Source organism: Terrapene carolina, unplaced genomic scaffold (genome assembly GCF_002925995.2).
Source record: "Terrapene carolina triunguis isolate 2854851 unplaced genomic scaffold, T_m_triunguis-2.0 Scaffold33891, whole genome shotgun sequence".
In the NCBI taxonomy this organism is placed as follows: domain Eukaryota; kingdom Metazoa; phylum Chordata; order Testudines; family Emydidae; genus Terrapene; species Terrapene triunguis.
Genome location: NW_020698242.1, coordinates 6019761 through 6045939, shown reverse-complemented (window position 1 = coordinate 6045939; position 26179 = coordinate 6019761). Strand labels below are relative to the sequence as shown.

At 40.2% G+C, this 26179-nt stretch overlaps 1 protein-coding gene across 1 annotated transcript in view; it reads right to left on the bottom strand.

Annotated features, from left to right (window-relative positions):
- Nucleotides 1-408: 408 nt before the first annotated feature.
- Nucleotides 409-26179, bottom strand: part of LOC112106851 (chromodomain Y-like protein 2) — a 75237-nt gene continuing 49466 nt past the window's right edge. The window contains exons 3-7 of the mRNA XM_026663657.1: nt 19297-19514; nt 9765-9937; nt 4409-4619; nt 3616-3759; nt 409-1111 (exon numbers count right to left, since the gene is read on the bottom strand). Of these exons, the coding sequence (XP_026519442.1) occupies nt 953-1111; nt 3616-3759; nt 4409-4619; nt 9765-9937; nt 19297-19514 (905 nt within the window). The 3' untranslated portion in view covers nt 409-952. The remainder of the gene's footprint in view (nt 1112-3615; nt 3760-4408; nt 4620-9764; nt 9938-19296; nt 19515-26179) is intronic.

Sequence of the window (26179 nt, the reverse complement as noted above, 5' to 3'; positions counted from 1 at the left end):
TTTGTTGGCAAGCCCTTCAGTGCTCCTCAAAAAGGCAGGAAGTGAAGAGAGACTTGTGTGGGACTCACTATTGCAGCTGCCACTGATTTTCCTTTACAAGTTTAACAAACTATGACTCGACTTCAATACATCTTTGTACAATTTCACACATAAAGGAACACGTACATGGCTGTCACTTTTAGTGCCCAGACATTTGGTGATTTCTGTATGTTCTTTATTGTATACACAGCTCACTGTTAAAAATGCACTGGGCTACTTGCATTCTCATGTGAAACCATTAATCCAGTCAAGGGAAGTATGAAAATAATATCTATATGATCAATAAACAGTTGCATACAAACATAAAATAAATAAGTTAAATAAATTTAATGAAAGAAAAAAATCCTAGTAGTTTTTTTTTCCCCAAAACTAACTTTACATATTATACACATAAATTATCAGGTTTTTCCATTACATTGTTAGAACTTAAAAAAATAATTAAAAGATTTCTGAAGTATAATAATCTGGGTCTGCAGAATGTTACTGTGACCTGATTTTCAGATCGAGCCCTCAGTGTCAGCACAGACATTTGTTGCAAAGCAAGAATAAGTTAAAAAAAGGACAGACAAAATAAATCATTACAGATGGTGTGCCTTACTGGGCCACAGTAGTGCTTTTCAGCACGTGGAATGTACACTTCTAACTGGATGAGCATGTGAATGATGCAGCACTCAGTAGAATTTATGTGCGCTGACCAAGCCTGCCTCCATCTTGATTACACAAAATCAAACCAGCTAGAAGCAGCTGTGTAACTTCTCAATTTAACTCACAAGGAAATTGACACAACCATATGTATTAAGATACACTGTCACAAATTCATCTCAAGGATGCGTTCCCTCTGCTTTTCAAACACAGGTAATGTTTGAACTCTGTTTACACTTGGAATGTTTTCTCTCGAAGTTAAGCTATGACTTCAGACTTCATAGATTTTGTCTTGCAAGTAGCTGAATAATGAATCCAGTCCTTTGGAAGAACTCCACAGCTGTTTTAACATCTGACACTCTTTTTCATTCACATCTTCAAGTCCAGATTTCAGGAAGCTCCGCACTAGGCATTTAGACTCTTCTAATACCTAAAGTGAAAATATTAGCAAAGGTGTTTTTAAATTTTTGATCTGTTCGACTTATTATGGACAGCAGTATTAACAGTGTTTTACCACTTAAATAATTATCTCCGTGGTGTAGAGAAGTTGGACCTGATTTTTCAGAAGTATTAAGCAGCCACCACTCCACCTGAAGTCAGTGGAAGCTGCTGATACTCAGCACAGACATTTGTATTTATGCACCAGTCCCAAGATTTTCAAAAGTAAATAGTGATTTCAGGTGCCTCCATTACTGGGGGCCTTACTTAGGCCGCCTTAATTTAGAAACTGTCTTAAGCCAAATTAGGTTGTCTCTCTTTACTTTTTTTTACATACAAAACCCCAAAGGAACTCTATTAGTTAAATGAAATTGGGATATGTTCCATGCTTCACTGTGTTCTAAGGGCAGGGGGTTAATACAAGATGTTAGTGTTTGTAGAAAAGGGAGACAAAAGGGAGCAAGCTGTACCAAACAACTGAGTCCTAGACTAAGGTATCCTCTCAGTTTTGCACTGTAACTTGTTACTATTCCAGAACTGTGTTTCTTCTCAATAGACTGTAAACAGGTCAATTATAAGGTTGCTGGTTTTTTTCTTTATGGTGGTTTTTGTTTTGTATTTTTATGCACAATTGTCCACAAGGAACTAGAATGAGACCATTATATTCTACTTTGAGCTCAATCTAGACTCCTAACTCCTTTATAACTTTTAACCCTTTTGATAGGTAGCTCATGCTTGGTCATATCATAGAAGTAGGGTTGGAAGAGACCTCAGGAGGTCATCTAGTCCAATCCCCTGCTCAAAGCAGGACCAACACCAACTGAATCATCCCAGCCAGGGCTTTGTCAAGCTGGGCCTTAAAAACCTCTAAGGATGGAGATTCCACCACCTCCCTAGGTAATCCATTCCAGAGCTTCACCACCCTCCTAGTGAAATAGTGTTTCCTAATATCCAACCTAGACCTCCCCCACTGCAACTTGAGACCATTGCTTAACACCTATCTTAACACCTTCCTTCAATCTAACAGACTTTAGTAGAAGATGCTGTTGTACACCTGATCCGTGTGTGGGGGAATGGAGAATGCAGGATGAGATTCAGAGCGCTTCCCAGCTCATATAATATAGGACGTATCAGCCTGATCTGATAAGCTTATGCTGCATTTCCAAAGACCAATTCATGGTGGGTTTAGTTCTGAGTGTCTTTTCCGAGATGTAATCTAAACTTGATTTAATTAAAAATCTTCTGTGCCTCTACTGTGCCTTGAACGACAGGTCTTTTAAGTGAAGTCAAAGAATGCTAAGGGCATGGCTACACTGGAAACTTCAAAGCGCTGTCGCGGGAACCCTCCCGTGGCAGCGCTTTGAAGTGCCAGTGTGGTCATGTGCGAGCACTGGGAGAGAGCTCTCCCAGCGTTCCTGGTAATCCACCTCCACGAGGGGATTACCTCTGAGTGCTGGGAGTGCGGCTCCCTGTGCTCGGAGCCTGTCTACACTAGCGCTTTAAAGCGCTCAGACTTGCTGCGCTCAGGGGGGTGATTTTTCACTTCCCTGAGCCAGCAAGTAAGAGCGCTATACAATGTAAGTGTAGACAAGCCCTAAGAATGCCAGGGGCATGCAGTATAACTAAAGAATTAAGTACAAATGGCTACCAGTTGCTTTCATTTTGTTAGTGCTGTTTTAGGGAGGCTGTGGTTTCAATTGTTACTGTTTACATTACATTTCTTTTAAAAGCTTAGATGGGGCTGATGCAGGAATATACATGGGAAAAGGGCCTTGGAAAGTGAGGGCTATGCAGAGGTTTTAACAGCCACTAAGCTGCAATTAGAAAACAGGGAAGTAATAACCCCTTGGACCAGATTTGGCTCCCAAGATCCTTGCATGGATCTCACCTCTCCCACATGGACCTCAAGAGAATGCTCTGTGGGGTCAGAAACTATGGGGGGGGGGGAAGGGGGGGGGGGGGAGGGAATTGGCAGCCTGGTGATGGATGAAAGCAGGAGATGGGGACATACATTTTCCCCTCCCCTCCACTGGCTCCCCTTCACTGGGGTGGGAGGGTGTCCCTTTTTTAAAGGCAGTGGCAATGCAACTCCATTGGAGCCATGCTGCAGGGAGCAGAGGAGAAGCTTCAGGGAGGGACAGAGAGTCCACATGGAGGTGCAGGTCTCCTGCTGACCCCCTGGCTCTATGTGTGGATCCCCCTGGTTCATCAATGAGCCCTGCAATCCATTCCATATTGGGAAGAGGAAGTGAAACAACCTGGGAAGAAATCCATGAGCAGACTTCCTTCCATTAGCTCTCCTCTCCAGAGGTTTTACTACAGGAGTTGAGAATCTAGTTCTCTAGTACATGCCTAGCCCTTGTAGCACACCTTCCCTGTTTTCAGTGAAGTTATAGTTCTAAATTCCTTTTGCCTATAACTGAACAAGTTTCTATTTAATTCCTTAATACGAGTTGTAATCTCGCTGATAGAAACAAAAACTGATAGATTTCTTACCACTGCGCTGCAAGATGCCATTTCCTTTACTCGCAGCATCACTTCTTGACTGAACGTTGTTGGCCAAAATACTTGTGACACAAGTCCTCTGCTGCAGGCTTCCTGTGCTGTTAGCTTTCTCCCGCAGAACAACATTTCATTTGCCTGCAAAAGAAAAGGCTCACTCAAGCTCTTGGGAGGTGATTTCCTTCTGTCTTAGACCACATATGCCTGGTGCTATGGTCAAATAAGACTTGCAAATATTTTCATCCTTCTCCTTAGTGAGAAGTACTTATAAAGTGTTTTTGGCAGTGACATCTAAGCATTGTATGGGCAAATTAAAAAAAATACATTAGCTGTTCATATCAGCATAGTGATGTCAGTGATTTTGAAAGGGTAACTGTCAGTATATAGGCAATGATACGACACTGATCCAGGACAGCAAGTATAAGCTATTATGGGGGTCAAATTCTGATCTTTTTTTACACTGGGGTAAACTAAGTGACTAATGGAATTACTCCAGATTTACACTTGTGAAGCAGACAGCAGTGTAAAGCCCCAGTGTACCCTATTAACTAGCTATTGCATGAGTCTAGCATGGTGCAGAAAGATACTTTGAAACCTCCCACCTTAGCTTTGCCAAAGCAATTTGTCCCTTCCCTGACACATCCTTGAAAATGGCCCTTCTTCTCATGTCCCTCTCTTAACCAGAGACTGTAAAATGTGTCAAATTCTGTGACAGTCATAAAAACAGTGCAAAACAGTATGGAATTAACCAAGCCTGCTGAGCAATTCTAGGAGAAAAGTGCCTTACCAGAGCAACACCCAGTATTTGTGGGAATGTATACGATGAGCAGCCAGCTGGAGTGAGTCGGATCGTCGCATATGGGGTCTGAAACCAAGCCTTCTCGCTTGCCCAAACGATATCACACAGTGGTAAGATAGAAGCTCCCAACCCAAGAGCTGGGCCATTGATAGCAACTACAATTGGCTTCTTAAATTGAATAAAAGCTTTTACAAAATCCCTAAAATAAAAAAAAAAGGAAGTTCTTGAATAGGGAAACACTTAAATTAGTTCTTGAGTTTAAACTACGTATCTGAAAACAGATCTGAATGTCAAATGCCTTGCTCGGTTTTTATGCCTTCTACTGAGCTTTTCCCCAGATGAACACTTCAGCTGATTTGTCTGTAATTAATTTATAAGAATACTATGGAATATCAAATGATTTCTCTTAAATTGTATTTGGTTTGTGTAGAGTAACTGGAATGCCTGGAACATGGTACCTTTTTGCGGTATGGTTAGGGCTAGTATTATTACTTAGTGGCTCTCACTCTATTCAAGGAAGGCCAGCATGGATTCAGGTGGTCTTGCTTAGCTAACTTGATGGAATCCTTTAAATATATTGCAAAATGAAAGAGGAGGGAAACTCAATGAGTGCACTGTTGTATACTTACGTTAAAGAACCCAAGGCTCTGCATCAAAGATTAATGGTAAGGTATCATACTGAGCCATGGAATAGAGATAAAACAGGGTGATCTAAAGAGTACACACAAGCTGAAAGAGAAAGACACAAAGGGGAGCCACAGATTGGAAAAAACTACATTGAAATGAGATTATTAGAGTGGTAACCAGAGGTCACTTGCTGGATCTTTGTTAGAAGTGATTTAGATTAAGGTATAACAAAGATCTCCCTGTCCCACCTCTTACAACAAATTTGAACTGATGGGGGGAGATAAAAGAGGGGAAGCAGAAATAATGCAGTCAAATGCAAAATGGGTTGGCTCATTTAGGTGAGAGGGTGAGAACACAGTAAATTTAGTGCAATAAGAGCTTTGAAATAAGTCACCTGCCTTCTAGGAACAAGGGTATGGAATCTCTGCGAAACAGAACAGTCTGTACACTGATCAGGAAAAAGTGTGGGTATAATTGTGGACAAATTATGGGTTCCATCAAACCAGTGCACAGCAAGAGAGAAGGCAAACAAAATACAAAATTATATTAGCAGAAGGAAAATGCAAAGCAAGAGGTGATACTATTACTGCCATGTCTCATATGGAGTATGTTTTGGAAGACCATGATTCCTTTAAAGACATTTGTCCTTGGATGTGCTTGCAGATTTCCTGTTGAGATCAATGGGACCTATACTTGTGCATCTGAGAGCAGGATTTGGATACTGGAGATGAAAGCAGATCTCATGGAAAGATTAAGGCCCTGATTTTAGCAAAGCACAGGCATATGCTTAACTTTAACCATGTGACTAGCCCCATTGAAGTCAATGTGACTACATACAGGCTTAAAGTTAAGCATGTCCTTAGGTACTATGCTGGATTGGGATATAAGAGAAAGGGGTTTATTTTCAACAACAACAAAATAAAAAAAGAGAGGAGACTTTGAGTTGACCCAATATTAGCGTTTACAATGTATGAAAGGGACTGACAGTGACAGTGATGTGTTTTTCAAAGAGGTACAGCATGATCAATATTAAGAGGCCTGAGTCTGAACATGAGAAAATAAGGAGTGAAGAGGGAGTTCAGGAGCTCCGCCTCATACAATGGACAATAAAACCGGAACAGGTTACTAGGCAAGGCAAGTAGAGTAAAGAGTACTGTATCGATGGGCTCAGAAGGCAAAGATGTATTACTGGAAAAGGAGGAGATTAAGGGGAATTATAGTTCACGCTTCGCTGAGCAAAGCAAGGCCCAATGATTAACTCAAGGGCATTTCTCTGCCTCTAATGTGACCTTGATCAATTCCAAAATTTCAGAGTATTCTGGGCACCAATGGGCACAAGCCTATTGATTTTTGGTACAGATCAGAAACTGGAAAAGCCTAATGCAGAGGAAAATCAAGACTCCCAGACTGCTAAGTGCAGAAGGCAGAGGAAACTCCCTTTGCCCCTGCAGCTGCCTTCACAGATCAGAGGCAGCAGCTAAACACGCTGCATGGGGAGACAGTCTGCAGCCTGGCAGAAACAAGACAGCCTTATAAGGAGAAAGGGGGACCCCAGGAGGGGAGAGCAGAATGTGAGGGGACATTCTTAGAATTGCACTGGAAGTTGTAAACACTGTTGCACAGTGGAACTTATTACAGTGAAAGGGGAAAATGTTATGTTTGGAAGGCTTTTGTTTTTACTAGAGGAGACATGAAAATATGGTCTTCATGTGCACTTTTGAATCTTGCAATGAGCTTGGCATGGACACAGCACGCTCATTGCAGGATCAGGGCTTGTAGTCCGTTAAAGGGCCTGTGCAACAAACAAACTGCAATCCTGTTGTTTTAGGCTATGATCAACATATGAGAGCTATAGCACAGACAGAAAGAATACACTGTGAGAATTATTCTTTTCATCTCATAATATTGATATGAACACATTCCACTCTCAGCTGATACAGAGAATGGACACGGGTAAGTTACTATACACTGGCGCACCCTAACCACTGATAAAGCAACATTTTCTCTCTCTCTACAGTGTTATTTTGTATCAGTCAGTTAACTGCTTCTCCCTTTTCAGGGAATGATTGAACAACAGAAAAGCATTGACATTTAAGTTAAAAGTTTAAGAATATTGTATTTCCATGCTCATAAAATCTAATCCGACTGGGCCAGAATCTGAAATTCTTGCTGAGAGGAATGATGTTATTCTGAGACTACTACTGATTTTAACATAAGAAAGGATGGCAAAATGGACTGTATAAGGACTTGATCCACACCCCTTTTAAATAAGAATCCAATTGACTTCACTGCTTGTTGTCAGGCCCTATATGAGGGACATACCAGATTTCATTGAGCAGTTTATACAGGGCCATATTGCAATACCCTTCCTTGCACTGAATAGTAGCTTACAATCTATGCGACTGTTTGTGGAGTAAGGCACTACCAATGTGAGTCAGAGTATCACAGTCTGGTCCACACTTGTTTAAATGTTGACTGGATATGTATGACTCTATACATCTATGGGATTTTTGTGTGTATAAATGTATGTTTATTTAGTCATTCATATTTATAAAACAAACATTAAACAAGTATTTACATATTGATTGTGGTGTGTGTGTTTGTGTGTGTGTATGGGTGTATATACACACACACACACACACACAATTTCATACATAACTAGTGATTTTGACACACTTTGAAGGTGCCTGATTTTCAGAAAGTGCTGAACGTCCATCCCATAAAAATTAGGCCTCCTTCAGGTGTCCTCAGCCTCACAAGACACTTCTGAAAATTTAAGCCATAATATTATATAATTAAATTTACAAGACGTTCATTTTTCTCTACTTTAAGTTTCAGAAATGTCTAATAGAAGTATCCAAATTGTACTGTAATAGTTGTGACAGATATGGCAATTTCCTGTGTATTCTTGGGAGACCTTACTGAATTAAGTTGAAGTGTCTTTGGGGTCCATTGTATTCAATGCAAATCTTATATATTTTGGATTGTATGTAGCCTCTCCAGGAGGCAGATGTGAAGTGAAGTCCGGGAGTTCAAAGGTCTACATTGAAAATGTGCCAGACAAGAATGGACTTTGGGACATTAAATGTGAGGTATTCCCCAGGAAATCTACTTAGGGAGAGGTTAATGCAAATTCCCCACTTCCAGTTATGCAAAAACTCAGCCTTTTGAAACTATGCCCTAAGGAATGGGTAATTGTCTGCTGATTATCTGTTCCAGGAGACTGCAGATCACATGCCCAAGCTGTATAAAGAAATAGTTGTACTGCAGTTGGGATTCTGCTTCTGAATCTGAGACCATTATGAACTTATTACCACAGGGAAAACCCAGTTGTGGGTTTTGAAGGACTGACCAGGGCTCAAGGTTGGAGTTGGGGTGAGCTCTGGTAACCTTTTCAGCATGCATGTAGATTCTTTTATTGTTTTTAATGTTTTCCCTGTAATGCTTTTATCTTAAGAATACATGTGCTTGCTTAGAATGAGCTGTGTGATAACTTATAACTGACAGCAATACACAGGTGGCAGCCCCCGGGGAGAAAGAAAAGAACCAACACTGGCTTTTTTGGCAGTCTAGCTTGCTGGGGAGATCACAGTGTAGGCAGGGAACTGTATAACCTTAAAGAACCCCCAGTCAGGATGGAGTGACATGCGGGTCTCTGCCCAAGAGAGGTGACTGCTGGGACCCTAAGAAATACAGGTGCAATTGCCCTGAAACTGACAATAGTCACAGCAGTAACTAAGACACTGGTAATCAACAGACTGAGGTCATTACTAAAATGGCTTGGCTTCCGTTAGATAATTCTGTTAATTTATATCATGAAACAATAAAACAAGTTGTCCTAATATAGCTGAAGTCCAGATCTATAGCAGACCATCCCCTTTAGTTGGATTCCTTCATAATAATGTCAGAATGTACTGCATAAAATTTGAAAGCTCTCAAAAGAGGAATACATATTTGTAGGAAATAATAAGTCTGAGCCAAGTCCTCAGCTGGTGTAAAAAGATGTAGTTCTATTGACTCTAATGGAGTAACACTGATATACATCCCCTGAAGATCTGGTCATATATTTATACCATTGTGGATAATGGGAACATTTGATGGTTTATAGTGTAGACTGATTTATAGACAGCACTTCATAAACCCTGGATTTCTATTAAAATAATCTGATATTTTAAGCAAAACCACATTTTAGTTATGCAAATAGAACTACATTTACATATAAATTACATGATTTAAATGTAAGAAAAATATCAGAAACCTTTCTAATAAGGTTCTGAAATACATTAGAAGCCTGCTATATTAATATAACACGACTAAGTCATAGATCCCCATTTGTACTGAAACTCATTAAAATGATGAAAACTGAAACAAGTAAAATGTGGCTTCGAGGAACAATGTTAAAACATGAAGCCACAGCTAATTTAAAAAAACAAAGTTACATCTCAATTTGAATTTGAGACTTGAGGAAGAATTTTGAAATACACTGAGGTAGTGGAACTAAATAAATCTTAACACATTGTACTGGAAATAAAAGAGTTCTGTCTCATAAGAAAAAGCTACAGCAAATCCATTCCTTTTTCTTGTTAAATGAATTTGTAGGACTGAAATTAGCATACAATCAACACTTAAATATATAACACTCTTCGACCTGACAGATATTTTTTATAATCACACACTGCATTTCATAATTTAGAGATCATATGTAAGCTTGGGTCACCTTATAGCTTCTGCAATCCTAGTGCTTTCTTTTCTTCTGTCATTGGATAACCTGCCAATTAAATATGAGTAATCTAGGCCACTACAGAATACACTTCCCACTGCGCTGAGAAGTAAGAGTTTACTGTCATCAGCTGATGCATTGCACAATGCTCTCCGAACTTCCTTCATGATCTGTGGATAAAGAAAAGTAAACAATTCGACATGCATGCTTTTGCAAGATAATTTATCTTGCTTTATAAAATTGTACTTGTTGTTAGAGATGTATATTTTGGCCATTGTAACTTAAGTTATTTGAATTATAATAGTGTTTACAAAGCTCTTACATCTTTGAAGTGCTTTGCAGACATGCAGTAATTCAGATCCATTTTTGACAAGGTGGCATTTCTTTGCTTATCCTATGGGGGAAATTCTGGTTACCTAAATTGTGTTATTCTATTGATATTTAACAGATTTCTTGTTTCTTGGCTCTTGTTTTGCTCCTATGACTTTTAAAAAAATAAACGGATGTACATCATTGTACCATCAACGTTGTTACCACAGCAATAGCATGGTAAGCTCTGTGTTTGAGTGAAACATATAAACCCTGGTCTTCAGTTCTTCCACCAGTTCAGTTAGGGTAGTCTGTATCAGTCAGGTGGAACAATACAACTTTAAATGCACAGATTTATGGCTAATTTATTGTTTATAGTGCTATGGTCAGTGACATTTTTAAAGTCTACAAATGCTATCGTAATAAAAGCCACTAGAAAGATGACTAATTTACCGCTTGATTTACTATTAGATCAAATTATTCATAAACACTAGTCAAAATCTTTAAGACCTTGATGTACTGGTGTTGAAATAAGAGGCTATTATTATTGCAAGAACAACATTTTTCCTAATCATTTTAAGAAGGGGAATAATATTTCATAAATTTCTGCAGGTAGTTTTCATTCCGGCCCTGACTGAGCAAGGCATGTAAGCACATATATAACTTTAAGCATGTGAGTAGCCCTGTTGACTGACTACTCTTATTGACTTCTACGTGTGAAATCCTGCCGATTTAAATCAATGGGAGTTTTCTTATCGACTCCAGTGGGACTATGATTTCATTTAGCGAGACTATGCATTTGCTTAAACTTTTGTACATACAGGTATTTAAGTGCCTTATCGATTCAGGCCCCTAAGCGTGATGGGCCAAATTCTGCTCTCATTTATGCTGAAAGATTTGGATGTACAGGTAAATTTTTCAAAGACTGCAAAATTTGGCCTGATGAGTTACAGATGTAGAGAAATAAGACATTCAGGTGGCAACTACTACTTTTCACTACTTAATGCTTGAAAAGTGTTTTACATCTCTGAAGTGCTGTACAGACATGTTCTAATCCAAATCTATTTTAAAAAATGTCACTAAATGTAGAGATGCAATTTTATGCATGCCACTTTTTTTGGACAGGCTTTGCACACACAAATTCTATGATTTATGGCAGTGTTTCCCAAACTTGGGACGCCGCTTGTGTAGGGAAAGCCCCTGGTGGGCCGGGCCGGTTTGTTTATCTGCCGCGTCCGCAGGTCTGGCTGATCGCGGCTCCCACTGGCTGCGGTTCGCTGCTCCAGGCCAATGGGAGCTGCTGGAAGCAGCGGCCAGTACGTCCCTCGGCCTGCGCTGCTTCCAGCAGCTCCCATTGGCCTGGAGCAGCGAACCGCGGTCAGTGGGAGCCGCGATCAGCCGGACCTGCGGACGCGGCTGGTAAACAAATCGGCCCGGCCCGCCAGAGGCTTTCCCTACACAAGCAACGTCCCAAGTTTGGGAAACACTGATTTATGGCAACAAGCTTGCATTTGCTTGTGCGAATCATGTACCGTGGTGTCTACCTGATTTGCATGTGCAAACAAAAAGATCTGAATTCTAGTGTGTATAAAACTTGGACATGAGAAATGGCAAGGTAAGTTTTCAGAAGGTAAAAACTCTTTTGTAGGTACACATTCGAGTGCTTACAATCCTGACTGTGTGTGAAAATCAGGTAGTTATAGGCAGAAGTTCTCTCAGCTCTGTAGCTAGAATTCATGTACAAAAATGGCAGCACCAATTTTGTGAGGGCAATTTACGCCCAAATCATGGAGGCAGAGCCTCAGTCCTTTTGAGAATATTAACCCACACTCATGCAAAAATGCAGCTGGGTAGAACAGCATATGCAAATTTTGTTATATCTGTGAAGTGAGAACAATCTACTCGTAAAGTTTTGCATGTGATTTTAGACCTGATCAAAGCTAAACATTTATTTCAGAAGATATAGAACTGTGTAAGGTAGAGCTCTATTGGATTGACTAGTCCAACTCCCTGCCATTATAAGATTGCTCTCGTCAGTCTATTTTCTAATGTTTTACGTGTCCCCAACACTGGGACTTCCACTGTTTCCTTGGCAGATTCTATAATGTAGTCAACATGTTTGGGCAATGTTGTGTGGCCAAATTAGAAGCAAAACTTCCTGTTGATCGTAATGGGGAGTTTTGCTTCAAATGTGATGATAGGATATGACTCTCCTGTCAGTTAATTCCTCCTGATATTCAACTTTAATGTTCCCATCCCAATATGTTTATATGCACATCTACAATTTCTCTCTTCCTTGATGATGTTATCCTTCAAATACTTGTTTCGCTCTTAGCCCATATGTATATCTGGATCTCTTCATTTTCCCACATAAACATTTCTAGACTTAGGTTTAAATGGATAGAATAATAGAAATGAAGGGCTTGAAGGGACTTTGAGAAGTCAAGTCCAGCCCCTGCGCTGTGGCAGGACCAGTTAAACGTAGACTGTACCTGACAGGTGTTTGTCCAAACTGTTTTAAAAACCTCCAGAGATGGGGATTCCAGAGCCTTCTTTGGAAGCTTAATTACCCTTGTAGTTAGAAAATTTTCCCTAATATCTGAGCTAAATCACCCTTGCTACAGATTAAGCCCATTACTTCTTGTCTGACCTTCAGTGAACAATTGATCACAGTCTCCTTCATAGCAGCCCTCAACATCTGAAGACTGTTATCAGGTCCCCTCATCAGTCGTCTTTTCTCAAGTCTAAACATGCTCAGTTTTTTTTAACCTTTCCTCATAGGTTAGGTTTTCTAGACCTTTAATCATTTTTGTTGCTCTCCTCTGGACTCTCTCAAAGTTGTTCACATCTCTCCTAAAGTGCAGTGCCCAGAATTGGACACAGTACTGCAGCTGAGGCCTCACCAGTGCCGAGCAGAGTAGGACAGTTACCTCCTGTTTATTACATTCGACTCTCCTGTTTCTACACTGTAGAATATTAGCCCTCTTTGCAGCTGCATCACATTGTTGACTCATTCAACTTGTGATCCATTATAACCCCCAGATCCTTTCCAGCAGTACTAGTGCCTAGCCAGTTTATTCCCCATTTTGTAGTTGTGCAGATCTTTCCTTCCTAAATGAAGTACTTTGCTCTTGGATTTAGTGAATTTCACATCTTGTTGTATTCAGACCAATTCTCCAGTTTGTCAAGGTCATTTTGAATTCTAATCCTGTCCTCCAAACTACTTGCAACCCTCCCCCCCAGCATGGTGTCATCTGCAGATTTTATAAGCATACTCTCCACTCCATTATTCAAGTTGTTAATGAAAATACTGAATAGTACCAGCCCCAGGACTGACCCCTGGATGACCCCACAAATTTCCCCTGATAGTTTGACAGCTAATCATTGATAAGTTTTTGAGTAAGGTCTTTTACCCATTTGTGCAGCTGCCTTATAGTAATTTCATTTAGACCACGTTTCCCTATTTTCATTATGCGAATGTCATGTGGGACTGTGTGAAAAGCCTTACTAAAATCAGGGTATAACACATCTGCTGCTTTCCCTTATCCACTAGGTCAGGAACTCTGTCAAAGAAGGAAATTAGGTTGGTTTGGCATGATTTGTTCTTGATAAATCCATGCTGGCTATTTCTTTATAACCCTATTATCCTCCATGTGCTTGCCAATTGATTGTTTAATAATTTATTCCACTATCTTTCCAGGTGTTGAAATTTGGCTGACTGGTCTATAATTCCCTGGGAACTCTTTGTTCCCCCTTTCAAAGATACTATATTTGCCCTTCTCCAGTCTTTGGGGACCTCACCCGTCCTCCAGAAGTTCTCAAAGATAATTTCTAATGGTTCTGAGATTGCTTCAGCTAGTTCCTTAAGTACCCTATAATGAATTTCATCTGGTCCTGCCAAACTGAATACATCTAATTTATTTAAATATTCTTTAACCTGATCTTTCCCTGTTTTGGCTTGCATTCTTTCCCCCTTGTTATTAATATTAAATGTGTTGAGTATCTGGTTACCATTTAACCTTCCTTGGTGAAGACTGAAGCAAAATAGGCATTAAACACCTCCGCTTTTTTGATGTCATCAGTTATTAGCTCTTTTTCCCCCCGCTAAGCAGAGGATCTACATTTTCCTTAGTCTTTCTCTTGCTCCTAATGTGTTTAAAGTACCTCTTCTTATTGCCTTTTATGTCCCATGCTAGGTGTACCTTATTTTGTGCCTTAGTCTTTCTTATTTTATTCCTACATGATTGTGCTATTCTTTTATACTCCTTCTAAGCAATTTGTCTTCATTTCCACTTTTTGTAGGATTTCTTTTTGATTTTTCAGGTCATTAAAAAGCTCCTGCTAGAGCCATATTGGCCTCTTACTATGCTTCGTATCTTTCCTTCACATCAGGATAATTTGCAATTGTGCCTTTAATATTGTTTACTTGAGAAACTAACAGTTCTCCTGAACTCCTTTTTTCCTTAGATTTTCTTCCCATGGGACCTTACCTACCAGTTCTACGAGTTTGTTGAAGTCTATTATCCTTATTCTGTTGCTCTCACTCCTTCCTTCCCTTAAAACCATGAAATCATAATTTCATGCTCACTTTCACCCAAAATGCCTTCCACCTTCAGATTCACTTCCAATTCCACCATGTTGATCAGAATCAAGTCTAAGATGGTTGTCCCCCCTGGTTACTTCCTCCACTTTCTGGGACAAAAAGTTGTCCCCTACACATTCCAAGAACTTAATGGAAATTTTGTGTTTTGCCAAATTACTTTTTCAACAGATGTCTGGATAGTTCAAGTCCCCCATTACTACCAGGTCTCGTGTTTTGGATATTTCAGTTATTTGTTCTAGAAATGCCTTATCCTCCACCTCTTCCTTATTTGGTGGTCTACAGTAGACCCCTACCATGATGTCACCTTATTTTTTACCCCTTTTATCTTTTTACCCAGAGACTCTCAACTGGTCTGCCTCCCACCTCCTTCTGGACCTCAGAACAAATATCTATGTTTTAATTTGTAAAACCACACAGAAGCAGCAATTTGAGAAAAGGTTTTATTAAATGTACACAACACTCCTCCCCCATCCCAATTCCCTCCCCCTCCCCAGTGCTGAAGATTGTTTGTTTGCAGAGGGAGCCGAAGGACTTTAAAGGTCAGTCCCTGGGATCAAGTTGAATCAGAGGAGGCCAAATTTCTGACATTTTAAAATGGAAAACATTTAAAAAATATAAATGAGAACTTATTTTCACCCCTACAAATGGGATATAATTCATATTAATATAAACACCCAAAATTAGAAAGAAAGAAAAAAACCCTAGAAAGCCTATCGTGGGTTAGCCCTTCCAGTCTCCTGATGATGAGTTTTGTTGCTCCTCTCTAAATTTGTCAATACTTCTTTAGTAAAGATGTGCTCAGAAGCTGAACAGAGTATACTTGGATTACCAGAATTCCCTGGTTCTGTGCAGCCTAAAATTCTATTGGCCTTTCTACTATTCCATGGTGCACATTTGTCTCTAACTTGCAGTTCGCTATCAGACTCTTCTAAGTCTCCTTTGGCATTATAGTTTTCCACACTTCTCATTGAATATCTGTGTTTTAGATTGTTTTCCTATAGATGTTTAAACATAAATAGACGTAGCATACTTATTGATAATCATACAGGATGAGCACAAAATCTACTTCTCGGCTACACAACTGAATGCTGGCAATATTCCAACATGAATATCATTTTGGTCCAGTTCATGCCATTATTTTTTTAAGCAGAGCTCCCCACTGAACTCAGTATAATATATTCTTTCTGTCTGTTTCCAGACTCTCTGTAGGGTCCCATGTACTATTTCTCTGGCCTCTCTGGTATTTATTTTCACCTTCCTGCCACTTAATATAATTTGTGAAATTCATTAAAATGTAGTTTATTTTGTCATCCAGACCAGATCCAGCACTGATTCCTGCAGTGGCCCAGTAGATATCTCCCCCAACTCAATACACTGCTGTTTATCATTTAACTTTTCTTTTATGGCCCTTCAACCAGTTTTCATTTGTCAGGAGATTATTCCTACCCAAGTTCTATTTGAATTAATGATTTAATGTTATGAGCAAAAATTCACAAGACCAGATCCTCAACTGGTGTAAATCAGCCAAATCACCAATTTGGGCCAGCTGAGACTCGGTCCTGCATCTACTGCTTTGCTGAAATCCAAATATATTAAAACTACTGCTTTCTCTAGATTGCTAATTTTGTAGTCCTATAAAAAAAGCAACCAGGTTTGTCTGTCTGGCAAGATTTCCCTTTTATAAACGGATATAAAATGTACTTAAACTGCTAAAAAAAAATTAGACTACTATCTTTCTAAGAGCTTAGTTGAGTTATTTCTCCTCTCCCCTCCCCTTCTTACAAATGGGTGTTTTTAAAGACTTCTCTCTAAACTTTGCTTATATTCAGGAAGTCTCAGTGAATTGGGAATTTATCCCTAAACTCGCCTACACATAACCTGTATAAACCAATAGAAGTACCAGGTTTAAAAAATTAAATGTCATGTATTTATTTGAAACTGTAATGGTCCATTTGCTGATATATATAATTTTTAAAAGAGAAACATTCTCTAAAAATGTTACAATGAGCAAAACGTTCTAAACCCTTGGTAGCATTTTTATAACTATTCTGCAGTGATTACTTTTGATAGCCTTTCCAGTACAAGGATATCTGATAAATTATATGGATGATAAATTCTACTGGAATGATAGGGCAATACTTGTGATTGAAGTCTGCCATAAGAAGCAATCTGTCTGCTAGGAGAATAATAATACAGATAGCTGTCAACTTGAACCTGACATATTTCATGAGAAGAGTGCAAGTAAACCAGTGATGTGACATATATCCACAACACTACAAGCACTGCATTTTTTCATGTCTAGAAGAATGAATGTTGGTATTTCATGTGTGTACCTCCACTTTCAGTTTTTGACTCATAATGCATATGGAGTAGTTTTGTCAATCTTTACTAAAGCCATCATCAATCTAGAATATATTTTCTCATCTACTCTTCTGCTTTTTAACTCAGTAAATTATTAATCCCCAGAAGTATTGTTACCCTAACTAGGAAGAATAAAAACAATGGATTAACCATGTTCCTGGGTCTGAAACAGATTTTGGATTACCAAAAGCTGTTGAGTTTAAAAAACAATAACAGAAGTTTTCTATATGTTTAGGTAATAAACTTTCAAAAAAGTTGGAATCAATTCTTCAAAATTAGCAAGTGACCTGTGAAGTTAAATAACCCATTGGTGGAATTTATGTTGAAAATTTGCATGACTCTCTTTAAAAAATGAAATAAAATACCAAAGCAAAATTACAATTTTTCAAAATGAGCAATGTCTAGTTAAAGATAAAAGGAAATAATCCCGTTAGTAATCTGAATCTTTTTTTCAAAAACCACAATGGCACTGAGCCAATTACAATCAATGCAAATCCTAAAAGAAAGGAACATAGGCATGTTTTATGCTAAAATCAGCTGCATTAACTTCAACTATGATGTAGTTACTAGCAATGAATTATGATCCATTTAGTGTTCGTTTACCTCCCTTTACTCTGTATATCAACAAGCCTAGTGATAATAACTTGAATTGCATACCATAGTTGAGGTTAATCTTTTGTCAGGCAAATGTTTGCTTGGCTCTGCTTTGACACGTGCAGAGAACTCTATAATATGTAACCTTTGGGTTTTTAGACATCTTTAATTAAGTGGGGATAAACAGCGTAAATCACTAGTTTAACGAAACAGCTAAAGCCCAAAGGAAGTCCAGCTGTGGCTGGGTCAGGAGGAATCACAATGGAAAGCAGAGAAGCTATGGAGAGAGTGGGCCTTTGTGTAATGTATAGTTTATAATGATTCTGGGCTGCACAAGCCTTGCTGCCTTGTCTACTTACTCTACTGGTGGCAGCGACCATGGCAGCTGCAGCTAGGGTGACCAGATGTCCCGATTTTATAGGAACAGTCCCAATTTTGGGGTCTTTTTCTTGTATAGGTTCCTATTACCCCCCCCCCCCACCCCCCTCCCGCTTTTTCACACTTTCTCTCTTGTCTCCCCTTCTGCAGCTCAAGTTTTAACTTCCACGTCAGCTAGACCTGCTCTAAGCAGATTTGAGCAAACGTTTTTTCCTATGTTTCTAATAGAGTCTGAAATGAACATAGGAACTTTTAACAAAACCAAACCCTCTTCCCCACTCTCTGTAAGTGTTCTGCACATGTGTGGTTAGTGCTGGTAAAAGGTGTCAAACTGACAGCCCTAGGGACTGAAGCTCTGTGTTCACCCGCAGAATATTGTCTCAACCCTGCCTAGGAGAAACCACACACTAGGGACCAGAGATTTGCTCCATACTGCATGGCCCTTGGTCTCGTTGCTGAAATTGTGGGTTTTAAACACGCAAGCTAGATGTGAAAAGCTAGATACCCTGTTACTAAGCCCTAGGGTGACCAGATGTCCTGTTTTTATAGGGACAGTCCCGGTTTTAGGGACTTTTTCTTTAAGGCCTAATGTGCTTGGCAATGCTTTTAGCTGTGTTCAATTATTGGGAATTAATTTCAAAATGACACATTTGTTACTTAATAGAAGTCTTGATAAACAAGACAAAACAATCCTAGATGTAGAATGACTGACTCAATGGAAATCAATAACATCACTTATACAGAGACACCCTGAATCCCTGTGCATTTGAGTGCAGGGTTGGGGCCTCAGTTTGTAAAGAATACAATGCATGAAAATGTCAAATGGACAATTAAATAAAAGCAGTGAAGGATTAAGATGACTTTTAATTTTTTGAATTTTTATCCTGAGATAAGATCCTGATTTGAGATGTATATGTGTATAAATCCTTGCACTACTAATCAAACATATTATTAAGGGTAGTAATTTTTACATTTGAACAACTACTTCTTAAAACTGCAGGCAGGGATTAGTGATCACATCTTTCCTTTTCTTACTCTTCATCTTTTATTTGCGGAGAAATTATTTGAAAAAATAATTTCCATTGCATATAAGAGTTAGATCCATCTGGATAAAATTCCAAGCATGGAAAGATGGAATATTTGAGCTCCATACATTTTAAAAAGATATTCAATAGGGAACCCCACCCTCTAAAAATACAGATTGAGCGTTGCCTTAATTTTCAGGTTAACCACATTCCCATCTATTAAGATGGCTTTCTTTTGCTTTTATGGCTACATGCTTACCTCTGGGGTCAGTGCATTGTTATCTGAAGTCTGGCTGGAGAGCAGAATGTGTGTGAAACCATCTTCTTTCCGGACCACAATGTCCCTGAACCGACAGTTACTTTCATTTTGACGCACGCTGTACCTTAGTCTCTTATCAAAGACATAATCTTTCTCCCCATCCAGTTTCCTTTTCACAGTGCTGTGCAGATTCAGGCCTCCATTGGCCAGAGAGGAACCTTTCAAATGCAAACAACCAAAATGGATACATGTGATCATGTCTATACCTCCAAAGAAAACAGTGTAGTGTATTATTAACTTGAATTTCACTTGATGTCTAGATCATCCTATTCCAAGGGTGGGCAAAAATGTGTCCAGCAACCAAATGTGGCCCACGAATTCTAGTGTGTCCCCTGACTGCTCATTTTTACTACAGCGGTTCAGCCTGCGTATCCCAGCATGAAATGCTCTATCATGATCTGAGCAGAAGACCACTCTGATGTAGATCAATCATTGCATTTTGGGGCTGGTAGTCTCAACAGATGTGCCTGTAGTGGAAAATGAGAGCAGCTGTACCCTGCTCTTTTATGTGAATTTGGGGTGACCCTCCAGTTCATGGGAAAATTCTAATTCAGTTTTCTTTGGCAAAGCTGAGCATGATTGACTTAGTCCATATCATCTCTTCCTAAGATACATATTGTTCCTTGTATACAGAGCTAAAGCCATTACCAACTCCATTTGGCAACTTTAATGTAGGAACAGGGTCCTCAATTGTACATCTCTACAGGGACTTAGAGCAAGATAGAGCAGTTCATATCAAACATTTACAGCTAAACTGACTCCACTATCACACTCCTCTTCCTTATAATTCCAGCGGTCACCATTAAAGGTAGTATTTTACCCACTGTTATCCCACTGTGGTATCTGAGATTATGCTCAAATTAGGATACAACTTGATACAAGGTGCTCCATTGGAGAGGCTGCAGGGAAAGGCAAACCTATTTGCACATGTGGAGTTTGTGTCCAAGAATAAAACAGTTTTGGGAGGAAACTAAAAGACCTTCCTCGAGGTCCCCTGACCTGATTACCGAATGCTCCAGTAAAGGATCTACATTTTAAACAGGATGACAAATTAAATTTTTTTTTTATTGTTAGCAGCAAGACCTTGTATTGCACATTATTGGGAAAATATTACTTCTCCTTCAATGGAATCATGGAATAGTAAAATACATACTGTCCTCATATTAGAAAAGCTTTTACACCAAGTATATACGCAAGAGAAGTGCCAAAAAGAGGATAGCCATTTAAAAAATTTGGTCACCCTTTTTAGCATACTCGGAGAATGAGGGCTCTCCAACTAGGAAGCCAGAATCTTTAGCCAGGTTCTTTGAATATTAAGCTGATCCTTAATAAGTAATAATATATAATGAAGTATGTTAATGTCTTATTGTAACTTTACATTAATAAAAAGTCCCCTCCCCACAAAAGGGAGACTAGGACACAACTGTGGTATCTCATATACCACTGTGTAGTAACAGTAGGTAAAATACTGACTTTTTAATCACCTGTACTTATAACATTAAACTGCAAAAAATGTATTAATGCTGGTGCCATTTTGCAGAACACATATTGATAGGAAAACACTAAATCAATGACAAGAAATACATGCTTCCTCTTTAAAAACAAAACCACCACAACAAAACAGCATCTTACTGAGAAACATTCAGTTTATCCTGAGTTCTGCTTGCAGTAAATTGTAACTCCTGCTTTGTTCATATTTATAATTCCTATGGGATAGTCAGGAAATATGTTGTCATTAGTAACAATCCACAAGTAGGCCAAAGGCTGTGTTATGGAGTCATAAAAATATCCTAAACACATGCTTTCTGTAAGTCTCCTCCTTTTTGCAGTTATAGATATTTTAAATGTCATTACCATTAAAATGATGGGTGAATAAAATAATTAGATAAGTTCATGGCGGATAGGTCCATCAATGGTTATTAGTCAAGATGGTCAGAGTGTCTCTAAACCTCTGACTGCTAGAAATTGAGACCGGATGACGGGGTAGATGACTTGATACATTTCCCTGTTCTGTTCACTCCTTTTGAAGCATCTGGCACTGGCCACTGTCGGAAGACCGTATACTGAGCTAGGTGGACCATTGGCCATACTGGGTCAGACCATTCTTATGTTCTTATATAGACTGTGCAAAAGCAGAAGTTAAAGTTGCTCAATTTACTTGATATATTGGCCATTTTTTTTTAAAAAAAAGAGAGAGATGGTCCCAAAATACTCCAAACATGCAGGAAGGAAAAAGAGGAGTACAGTCTGCATCTAAACCTGAATCTGTATTTAATTGTTTGTTCTTACCTCTAGAGCAGAGTAAACCAACCTCCTGGTTTTGCTATTAAAAAGCTAAGAGGGTTTTTTTTGAGGAGGAGGGATGGAAATTAGGACATGGATTTAAATTTTGTAGCTTAAATCATCTTTGTCCAATTAAAAACGCATTGTTACTGATGACTGTAGTGATGAATTTATAGTGAAAGATTCCCTAATAGGAGCCAGACATCTTCCTTCGATAGTCTTAATATTTCCATTACTTGATGTCTGAGTAGCTAATTCAATGACATGACTAGCCGTCACTAAACCCTGGACTCTGCAAATGTTCACGTCCTGTAAAATATCCGTTTATACCCTGCAATTATTATATTTAGTACTAAACTATATTAAATGTCTAATAGTATTCAGCTGATAGAGTCTGGCCTGATTTAATATATACATATTTGTTAATTCTATTTTTTCAGGGATTCAATAAAACTCTTTTTAGAGTTAAATTATAAACACTCTCTAGTAGAGCTCTAGCAGATATATTCAATTAAATAATGGTTTATTAATTGAAACATTAAATTTAAATTAGTTCCTTAGTTTAGAAAGAATATTTGAAGCCTTTAGGGGGTTTTTGTTTGTTTTTTGACAAGAATTATTTTCAAATGTAAAAATCCCAGACCAACACCACATTTTAAAATGCTTGAAATTTTAAAAATTATAACTTGTACATTTTTGGCTTCTTCCTTGTTTATAGTGACTCATTACTAGAGCACAATGACTTGTCTGGTAGTTTATTCCTTTTTTTTCTGTTCATGAATTATTTGCAAACTGAGGTCTCAATCTTGCAAACGCATATGTGCTTAACTTTAAACTCAGGAGGAGTTCCATGGAAGTCAGTGGGAGTATTCATGTGCTTAATGATAAGCAGTGTAGAAGCGTCTGCAGCACTGGTGACTGACTGACTTTTACAGATTTGTTCGGCATTCAGAATTATTCAGCAAATACTTTGTGAAAGCATTTCAGCCTGTCATTGTTTGCAACCAACTTCCTTTATCTAGGTCTTCATCTATTTTCTGTTCACTAAGTATATGTCATCTAGGATGCATGGTACTGTTTCTTGTGCCTGACTGGAGGACTGTAGCTTTTTTACAAACAGTAGATGGGAAATACAGTTCCCAGGTGTCCGGTTTTTTGACTGGAATGCCTGGTCAAAAAGGGACCCTGGTGGCTCCGGTCAGCACCGCTGATTGGGCCGTTAAAAGTCCGGTCAGTGGCGCAGAGGGGCTAAGGCAGGCTCCCTGCCTGCTGTGGCTCCCGGAAGCAGTGCCATGTTCCCCCTCTGGCTCCTATGTGTAGGGGCAGCCAGGGGGCTCCGCATGCTGCCCCTGCCACAAGCGCCAGTTCCGCAGCTCCCATTGGCCAGGAACTACAGCCAATGGGAGCTGCGGGGGCAGCGCCTGCGGACGGGGCGGCACGCAGAGCCACCTGGCAGTGCCTCTGTGTAGGAGTTGGAGGGGGGACATGCCGCTGCTTCTGGGAGCTGCTTGAGGTAAGTGCTGCCCAGAGCCTGCACCCCGACTCCCTCCTGTGCCCCAGCCCTGATCCTCCTCCTGCACTCCAAACCCCTCAGCCCCAGCCCAGAGCCCCCTCCTGCACCTCAAATCCATCATCCCCCCCCAGCCCCACACCAGAGCCCTGTACCCCAAACCCCTGCCCCAGCCCAGAGCCCCCTCCCGCACCTTGAACCCCTCACTTCTGGTCCCACTCTGGAACCTGCACCCCCAGCCCAGAGCCCATACCCCCTCCCAACCCCCTGCCTCAGCCCAGAGCCCCCTCCCATACTCCAAACCCCTTGGCTCCACCCCCAGCTTGGAGCCCCCATCTGCACCCCAAACCCCTCATCCGTGGCCCCACCCCAGAGCCCACATCCCCAGCCGGAGCCCTCACCCTCTCCCGCACCCCAACCCCGAGCCAGCCCGGTGAAAATGAGTGAGTGAGGGTGGGGAGAGTGAGCGAGAGAGAGAGGGGGGATGGAGTGAGCAGGGGTGGGGCCTCAGAGAAGGGGCGGGGCAGGGGGCGGGGCAAGGGTGTTCGGTTTTGTGCGAGTAGAAAGTTGGCAACCCTAATGGGAAAGCAAAGAAATTTCAAGATGGCTACTTGAATAGGTAGCCTTGTTAGGAAAGAAGTCAGACATGACAATCATAGTTGTTCCTTCTGGCCTTTAAATCTGTGAACAACTTCTGGTATGAATCTTTAAGCAAACTTCTACTTAGGTATTCATCAATTTCATTTTTCACAAACATTCTTATAAATAAACAAAAGTTCTTGTATAAACTTTCATGTGAAATGAATAATTGGGGTTGTGAATAATTCCTTTTTTTTGGGGACCAAAGATTCCAATACCACTTTTGTGCACTATTTGCTCTGCTTCGTGCTCACTATGTTGTTTGGTCCATCTGCAAGCCTGCTGGAGAGGGAGATTTTGCAATAAAGTCTAAAGAACTTAGGAAATTAGATGCAAGAATGGACATGAGATGGAAGCAGCCTCGGGCTAACTGCATTGGTAATCTGCATACTATTAAGGAATAAGCAACAGCTGTTCTAAGTACAGATGGTAAGGGAAGGGTTGGGGCTTAATTCTTAAGGGAAATCCATCAAAACAAAAAGCCTCTCGTCAATCAGTTTATCATCATTATTTGTTGCATCTCATTTTGTTCAAATAGTGCGCCAAGTGGGGAAGTTAAAGATATGACAAAAGAAGCTGTTAACCTCACAGCAATTATTATAAGCAAAGTATGTGTCAGCTGACAGGATTTTAACCAACAGAAGGTCTACATGCAATCTACAATGGCACCTATGTTTTCTAATTTATGCTTTCCTCAAATGACACTGTAGATTGCATGTAGACCTTCTGTTGGTTAAAATCCTGTCTGCTGACACCCACTTTGCCTATAATTGTTTTAGGTTTCATGCAAAGATTTACACCAATGCAACTAAAATAGGTCTGGTCGTTTTTGCATGAAACCTAAAACTGATACAAATACCAATAACTATCCATGGATTATCTATGGGAGGAATGTCTGATAGTCCCATGATAGTGCAATTCTGTATCAAAATTCTGAACAATGTTGCCTGTCTGTCAATATCAGTATTCCAGCATGGAACTCAGACGCTCATCTCTAGTTGTTGGAACCTAAACATAATTTAGTTATCTACTTTTGAGATGGGCCAAGAGAGTGAATATCAACCTCTGCAGCTATAATTAAATAATGTGTCTTCCTACTGAACATTCAGCCTAAAACAAAATGGTGCCTAACAGGGCCGGCTCCAGCATTTCGCCGCCCCAAGCAAAAAAAAAAAAAAGCCGCAATCGGCGGCGGCAGTTCGGTGCCAGGTCCTTTGCTCCTAGAGGGAGTGAGGGACCTGCCGCTCCCGAATTGCCGCAGGTGCCGCCCCTCTCCCTTGGCCGCCCCAAGCACCTGCTTGTTAAGCTGGTGCCTGGAGCCGGCCCTGGTGCCTAACTTTTATCACCTGGTTAGTACATGGTAGGGTAACAGTTAACACCTTTATATGTCAAGATGAAAAATGACTGTGGCATGGAGTAAAGCTAGCCATCCCCCAAACAATGAATAATGTATGTGAAATAAATTAGAGATGTCACAAAAAAACACAGGAAGCTTTAGCTACCTCTGAACTTGATTTCCCAGCCTAAGCACAGAGATGAAAATTTTAGTTCAGCTTTTTGGTGCTCTCAGTTTATATGTGAAAGAGAGCACGAGACAATGTTTCCTTAATTTAGCTAGGTCTATAAATTAAATACCGGGTTATAAATAATCTGCAGTAAAACTTGTGAAGGTGTGTAGAAAGAGCCATGTAAAGATTGGGAAGAAGAGTTGGTAGGTCACCAAGGGAACAAAATTTATATTGGTGTCTAGAGATCCCAGCTGACTTCAGGGCCACATCATGCTAGGTGCTGTACAAAACTCTTCCCGATAGACGTACTGTCTAAAAAGATGAAACAAAGGGTGGGAAAGGAAACAGAGAAGTGACATGCTTAAGGTCATACAGCAGTTCAGTGCTGAGCCAGGAACAGAACCCAGTCAAGTGTCCTATGCACTAGACCACACTGTCTCTCTAGCTACCATGTTAGCTAAGAATTGATGAGTAGGGCCCTACCAAATTCATGAAAAACGTGTCACAGACTGTGAAATCTGTTCTCCTCCTGTGAAATCTGATCTTTTTTGTGCTTTTACCCTATACTATACAGATTTCATGGGGGAGACCAGCGTTCCCCAAATTGGAGGTCCTGACCCAAAAAGGAACTGCAGGGGGGTCATAACATTATTTTAGGGGGGGGTCACAATTTGCCAAGCTTGGCAACCGGAGAGCAGTGGCTGTTGGCCAGGTGCCCAGCTCCGAAGGCAGCGCCCCACCAGCAGCAGCACAGAAGTAAGGGTGGCAATACCATCCCATGCCACCCTTACTTCTGTGCTGCTGCTGGCGGCGGCTCTGCCTTCAGAGCTGGGTTCCCAGCCAGCAGCCACCGCTCTCCAGCTGCCCAGCTGTGAAGGCAGCA